This window comes from Heptranchias perlo, chromosome 8 (assembly GCF_035084215.1).
Source record: "Heptranchias perlo isolate sHepPer1 chromosome 8, sHepPer1.hap1, whole genome shotgun sequence".
Classification (NCBI taxonomy): domain Eukaryota; kingdom Metazoa; phylum Chordata; class Chondrichthyes; order Hexanchiformes; family Hexanchidae; genus Heptranchias; species Heptranchias perlo.
The window spans coordinates 34,594,993-34,602,731 of record NC_090332.1 but is presented as its reverse complement, the minus strand read 5'-3'; the positions used below and the strand labels follow the sequence as shown (position 1 = coordinate 34,602,731).

Here is a 7,739-nt window from a genome sequence, read left to right as displayed (position 1 = left end):
GACAGCATAAATATCCAAATGTGTGCACTGCCCAGACAACAGCAACATGTTTAATTCCAATCCTTAAAATAAAAGGATAGGCTGCCAGTAAGGAAATCCGTCGCAAAGATTCTATTGTGGAGGTAGTGAAGGATCAGAGTGTTGCTAGCACACACTCTCCCTCATCCCTGGGCTCTCATTCACATGAGATCAAAACTTTGTCAGCTAAAGACCCTGGCCTCTACCCCAAAGAGACTAAACCCTGCAAGTGATATCTCAGGAAATGCACCAGTACTCCTGGTAAGTGAACTCAATTTTGGCACAGACAGATTACCATATTTATGTATAAACAGAAATACTGGAAACACTGAGCAGATCAGACAGCATTCTGTGGAGAGAACAGGCAAGTTGACTTTTTAGGTGTGGTCATCACCCGAACTGGTTTGATCACTAATGTAAAGCTTCTCTTGTATGTTGCAACATACAACAATTAAAAAAAATACTGGAGTCTTCCATAAAGTCAGCTCATTTACTGTATCAAACAGCCCAGTCAATGTCATTAATCAACATTGGTTGATGATTGTGGTCCTGGAGCTTAAAAAATTATAAATATTTAAAGAACAGGTTCATTTTTTAAAGAGGAGTTCAAGGTGATGGCTTGCATTATGCTATTGTCTTGGTACCTCGAGGTATCCTACTTGGTAGGCAAGTCTCCGTATTCTTTGTATGAAAATTTTAGTTGACAATTAAAGCTGCAATACCCAAAGCTGATGTTTCCAAAACTTAAGTAGAGGACACATTTTCTCAATAAGGAAGGAAAGTGGCTTAACTGCTCTTGCATACCCCACTTAAATTATGAAACCAATTCCACTGAAATTAGTTCCACAAAGCACAAAGGATAATGGTGCTCCAAATTCATCCTAGTATCATGGTGGAGACCATTCAGGGAACAGGAGCAACTGCACATGTGCAAGATCATGCATGTGAGCTGAAAAGTTGAATTAGTAACTTTTAAGTTTCTGGCCATGGATCTTCCCTAATGTCTAAGAGAAAGGTCCATAAGGTCAGCAATACATTGCTGGCTTTGGTGTCTAGATCAGAATAGCACTATTTTGCCTCCAAGGGCCCCTTGAAATCCCACCTGGTTCCAGCACTGCCTCTGAAGATGGGGTTGTAACATTAATGGGGCATTAGACACCCACGAGCAGTTAGTTACACACCAATCCAGCCTGACAACTGACATGCTGCCTTTTTCTTCGTTGGTGAATAGTGTATCACTAAATGAGCAGAGAAATAACTTACAAAATGAAGGTGAAGAACTGTTAAAATATATTACATACCAAATGTTGCAATTGAAATATGATCCATTTTGCAGATTTTTAGTTTTGATCAGATTGGAAAATTAAAGGGATACAGACATTGTTGACAAGTTTCATTAATGTAGTTGTGTGCTGAACTTTTAAACTTATTTTTAAACAAGTGTGTTTGAGATTTCTAATTAATTATTTAAATATGTAAATTTTGCTCCCAGTATTCATTTGTTCCAACTCTTGAAATGTGAAGCACCAACAGCTGACATAAGAACAGGAGTAGGCCATTCAGACCCTCGAGCCTGTCCTGCCATTCAATCAGATCATGGCTGATCTGGACCTCAACTCCATTTACTCACTGTTGCTCCATTTTCCTTTTAAAGACCTCAAGTAGATTACGCTTCAAGAGGTGACATTCAGGCCAAAGTGTGAGACAAATAATTTTTTTCTTTAATCCTCCTTAAATTTCCCCTTGATTTTTTTCCCATACTGGAGAATAGTCACACATGAGAGAGCCTGGGCAGTGATGGTCGGCAGGCTTCATCAGCTGAGCCCTCACCTGGAACCACATATGTATACTTTCTAGCAGGTGTCATTGGACAACTAAGAACGGCAACCTTCCTTTACAGCCAGCGGACACTGGGTTAGCATCAGGTACAAGTAGCTTCAGTAAAATTGGCTAACCCAGCACAGTTCACCAGCGATCAAATCTGAGACCTTCCTTGGACTGCATGGATCTGTGTTGTGCCACACTTACTGAGCAATCAAGGAACAAATATTTTTAGAGCCCCAATGTATTGGCATGCAACCATGGCTGCATCTGGCCCATTGAAGACAAGACTTCAGCTGTGTTCAAGAGGGTACCACTTTGTTTAAAAAAAACAACTAAGTAGAACAATTCTAGCTACAACCAGAATTGGGTCTCCATTATTCTAAGAAGTTTTTGAAAAGGCTTGGTGCACAGAATAACCTGCTGTACAAACACTACTGCACAGATCACAAGCAACAGATTGGACACTACATCTTTACAGCAACATTTCCTTTCAACACCTTTTGCATACTTGTATAATACATTTGTATCTAGACAAAAAAGTGCATAATTATGTTGCATTACTGCTCCCTACTTGTTTCGCAAGACACCTCTATCACTGCAACCTAAACCCAGTGAAGATTCCATTCAGCAGAGGTCAGTAAATAAATGGTTCAATGACTTACTGTTTGAAACTGGAGCTGGGATGAGGTCGTGTTCTTTCACAATTAGTGTTCGTATCTCATGTTCTTATGGATGAAACCAGATGCTAAGTATGTTGCAATCTGCATGTGTCTCAGTTGCATTTAATTGATTAATATGCTGACACAAGGCAGCCAAGGAAATTTGTTTTATGCATGAATCCAAGTATACTCATAAATTTGCAACCATATTAGCACCTGTACATATGAAAGTCCGTCCCAATTATTCATTTTGAATAACTTGTAAATTTTGTCAAAAAATATTTCCTGCATCAGGATTAATCTATAGATTTTTCAGCTTTACAAATGGATCAAATTCCCTGTTCCACAGAACCAGATGCCCTCTCAAACTTCCATTGCTTCGGTATCAACAACACTGACCTGAGCAAAATCACTGCAGTGAATCTTCAGTGAATTAAACTGTTTCAGGAAAATGCAGCTTTTTAACTGGGTGTTCATGGTGAATAGTTCCCACATTTTACTTGTTAGGGCTATTCTTCCATTGAGACATGTAACTCTATTCAAACACCTAATTTCAGAGGTTGTTAAAGAAGATTTTGAGAGTTAAAAAAGTTTTTCATTTGTATTAATTGAAATGAATTGTGTGTTCTGCAACCCTTATTCCCTATACCCTACAGGCAATTCAGGCACCATGTAAAATGTGATAGGTACATAGACTATGCCCAATGAGTTTGAGTCAGGTCAGCAAAACCAGGTCAGGCTTTCGACTGGGAAGTATGAAATACATCAAAAAATAACAGGCCTAATGAGAGTAAAGAAGCTTCCTTCTCACATCAATTTAATAGAAATTAGATAAGGTATAAAATCCAAAACAGTGACTATTTGCTTTAAAGCCTCTAATATAGAGATTTCTACCATCAGTGAGAGCTATTTTGATTTTGCTTCAGTCTAACCATGTCATTCATTTAATCTGAATTTTTCAGAGACTCTGCCAAAACAAACCACCTCCTTTAAGAATACCCTGCAACTTTGTGATGACACCATGCTTTTTATTATAAATATTTTCATATATCCATAACTTTTTCTTTCAAGGTTGCAAAAACATTTTACAGAATACAACTCAGCCCTCAAATAATCAGAAGCAGTTTCTGACAATTCTAATGGCAAATGAATAAAAACAACAGATTCTAGCCATGGTCTTTAAATTTCCATGTTGGTAAAAACAGCTTAATATTACATTTTTACTTTCTCATTAGAAATACACCAAACCTTTGTAGCAAACAGAATCTGCTGGAAAAGGTAGAATATATTCATTTTTTTTTTAAAGAACAGGTTCAAGTATGTTTATGTAAGCAACAACAAATACTCCATCCTCAATCTCACTAATTTGAAGAATGGCAGGCAAAGTCATTATGTACACGTGTAACTTCTATTAGATTTGTACACAAGGCAGAAACTTTAGTTTTGAAATGCATTCAAACATTTTGATGATTTAATACAGAATCCATCTGTTGGACTGTCAAAAGAGCTAGGGAAAGACTCTATAGACCTGCCTGCAGTATTCCAAACAATGAATATGCAATTTTGTGATATATTTCGGGGATATAAATATTACTATCCCCTAATGTCTAGATTCTGATTAATCACATTTCTGGCTGGAATGTCGACCCATTTTAACAACTGAAATTACATAAAAATGTCACTGAGGACATCCAAATTGTGAATATTACTGTTACACAATCAGGTTCTCATCTCTATTTTGTGACCCCAATTCATGTAGCTCCAGTATTTTAACAAACTTGCACATCAGTACTCAAAATAGTATCACCAGACACCACTAAATATACAGCAGATACTAACTTTTCCAAGTCTTTTTTAAGTTTAATTTACTCCTACAATTAATTTAGATTTATTGCATTATTTCACTGAATGGGTTTAATCTTGTAATCAGCTCAAATACCTATTACGTTAGAACATGAGTATATTGAGAACATTAAGCTAGGTCTAGGTTTGTATCATATTGCAATGGAATTATTAAAGTATTCTCTTCATACCATTTAATGCAGCATACCCACTGCAATTAAAGTATGGTACGTAAGAGTTTCCGTTATAAACGAGGACACAGGAATTTATAATGGAAAAGTTTGCAGGAGGAGCGCACAGACGCAATATTTTTAATATATTACTAGTTGAACTCCGTTGCCGTTACTCATGGTGAGTCAGAGGATTCACTGTTTTATAATAAGGGTGTTTATGCCATGGAGATTTAGTAGCTGAATAAGTCAAATTCCATTTTCAGTGAAATGCATTCTGGGACTTTTACTAGTGCTTTAGGGATTGAATTTCACAACCCTGTCCATTATTCTACAAAAAATAGATACGAGTGATATATTATATATCTAATGCTGAAAATACACAATATGCACCAATTAGAGGTAGATATCTGGTATTAAACAGTATTGGGGAGGGGGAATGGAGTTTAGCTGCACTTGGGTGCAGTCCTGCCCTTTGATTGCAATGGGGGGTGGGGGGGGGGGGGGGGAAAGAGAGGAGACCTGTGCTTTGGTAAATGGTCCTTGGATTAAACAGCTGTGTTTGACATTAATGCAGTAGGACTGCTGGAGCTTGGCAGCATGGGGGCGGGTACTTTGCAATCACTGTGGAGGGGTATCTTGGGATTCGGCAGAACTGTAAAAAGCAGCACTGAGGTTTACCACAACTGGAGGGATGGATGGGTTGGATGTGAGATTTGGTATGCTAGTAGATTCCTAGTGAAGGGAGGCATGGGCTTGACAGAACTGGGTTGGGGAGGTGGAGAAATCCCAAATGTTGCAGCACTGGTTTGTGACTTTCTAAAGGATCCCCATAAATATTGAATTTGGTGTTTTGTGATTGGTTCCTGGATGTGTATCTGTGTCTATCTGTCCATCTGTGTTTCTCTCACAGCTGTAAGAAAATGTAAACATTCTAATTACAACTAAAACACAGGTAGTAATTACAGCTTTCAGAACTCAATTGATTTTGTTTTTTCAAATAAAAACAAACAAGTGTATGTGTGTGAGATAGGGTGTGATAGACAGCTGTTAGTAATTAGAATCCACATTTTTTCAAGTGAATATTACACAGGTGATAATCAGGTGAGATAACTAGAGGCTGCTTGCTTCAAAATTCAACATTTAAAAAAAAAGAACTGAATTACAATGAGGAAAGACAGTGTTTCTCTTAGCTTAATGCACTTCCTGAAGTTTTTAGAACAGAAAACAAGAACTACAATAGGTGGCTCTCACACACAGCCTCTTTATTGCAAACACACAGCACTTTAACCATACGGACTGCAGCGGTTCAAGATCAAGGCCCATCACCATCTTCTCAAAGGCAACTAGGGATGGGCAACAAATGCTAGCCTTGCCAGTAATGCCCACATCCCAAGAATGAATTTTTAAAAGATGGAGTTCATTGTGGGGAAATGTAACGTCATCCACTTTGATCAGAGAAAGATAAATCAGAATATTTGCTTAATGGTGAAAGACTAGATGCTCTGGAGGAGCGAAGGGTTTTGGGTGTCCATGTGCACTGATCGCTTTTTTTGTACCTGTGCACTAGCTTGTAATCACGAAGGCTACTGGAATGTTAGCTCATCTCAAAACGGTTGGAATACCATAATGAGGAAGTGATGCTTCAATTGCACACAGCCTTGGTCAGACCCCATCTGGAGTACTGCATTCAGTTTTGGGCACTGAAGTGGTTAAATTATGAGGACGGGTTGCATAAACTTGGGTTATATTCCCATGAGTTTAATGGGTTGAAGGGTAATCTAATCGAGGTGTTTGAAATGATTAATGGATTTAATGGGGTAGATACAGAGAAACTATTTTCTCTGATGGGGGAATCCAGAACAAAGGGGCATAATCTTAAAATTAGAGCCAAGCCATTTAGGAATGAAAAGTACTTTTTCTCAAAGGGTAGTGGAAATGTGGGACTATCTCCTCCAAAAGGCTATGGATGCTAAGTCAATTGAAATTTTCAAGACTGAGAGAGATAGATCTTTTTTTTAGGTAAGTGTATCAAGGGCTAATGGAGCAAAGGTGGATAAATGGAGTTGGGGTACAGATCAGCCATGATCTAACTGAATGGTAGAACAGGTTTGAGGGCTGAATGGCCTACTCCTGTTCCTATGTTCTTCCCAACACTAGTCAGGACAGTTGGGCATGGTATCATCGTCATGGACACTGCCACTCGATGTTCTTTTGCCACATTCATTTGCTAAGTATGGGAAGGAACTTCTCACTTTACAGGTTTGCCCCACCCATTAAATCTGTATCAATTCATAATAGAATTTTGTGTTGTAATGTGACTAACACAAACCCTACAGTCATTGCTCAATTCAAGTTTACAATCCCTCCAAATTCAAAATGAGCTGATAAAGAGTTAACCAAACAAAACCATAACTAAAAAATAAATCCCTAACCAGGCTCACAATCGCTAGGATCTGGCAGGTGCCATCATCAAGCTGATTTGCTAAGAAATTTAGCTTAGTTAGAACCAGTTAAATCACCACAGATTGATTCTGGAATGGGAAGTTCAGAGAATAAAGTGTGCATTCTAGATCAACAGACCTGTCAGCTGGTCCAAAGAGCAGCACTAGCAGAGAAAGCAGAGGAGTGGTTTTGGTCTGTTTTCTGGTGGACAAGGCAGAAAGGGTTGGTGAAGAGAGCAAGACAAAACTTACTGGGGAGTAGGTTGGAAAACAAAAAAACCCTCCATTAAACTGGTCTCCAGCTACATAATGCAATATTAGGGAACATAAAGGATACAGCTCGTCCTCTGTGTTCCCTAACACGGCATTATGTCACACGTCTGATATTGAGCTAAAGTCTTCAGTACCTTGCAAAATGTTCTCGAACACGGTCTATTTCTTAATCTATAAATGATTCTTCATTAAAATCGGCAGAGTGCATTCCTCTGCAGCTGTGACTGTTGTTGTGACTGCTGTTGTTGCTGTTGCTGCAGACGTAACTGCTGCGAGAATGGATCCTCCATGGATTTGATAGCAATGGTAGTTTTGGGTCCTGTCTTCCAAATGATACCATTAGAGTCAACAACAGATGCTTCAACAGTAACACTGTGGTTTCCAAGTGCAGCAAAACACAACAGGAACTGAGTGCTGAAATAGTCATTGTGGGGCTCCACCCGCTGCTCCATTTCATTGGTCATGTTCTCCAGCAATACCTAGGAAATGGACGTAATAAGAAATTTAAA

At 38.6% G+C, this 7,739-nt stretch overlaps 1 protein-coding gene across 1 annotated transcript in view; it reads right to left on the bottom strand.

Moving 5' to 3' along the window:
• Positions 1-5,757: 5,757 nt before the first annotated feature.
• The window catches only part of ints7 (integrator complex subunit 7), a 49,078-nt gene continuing 47,096 nt past the window's right edge, over positions 5,758-7,739 (bottom strand). Inside the window, exon 20 of the mRNA XM_067988947.1 lies at positions 5,758-7,709. Within this exon, the coding sequence (XP_067845048.1) occupies positions 7,419-7,709 (291 nt within the window). The 3' untranslated portion in view covers positions 5,758-7,418. The remainder of the gene's footprint in view (positions 7,710-7,739) is intronic.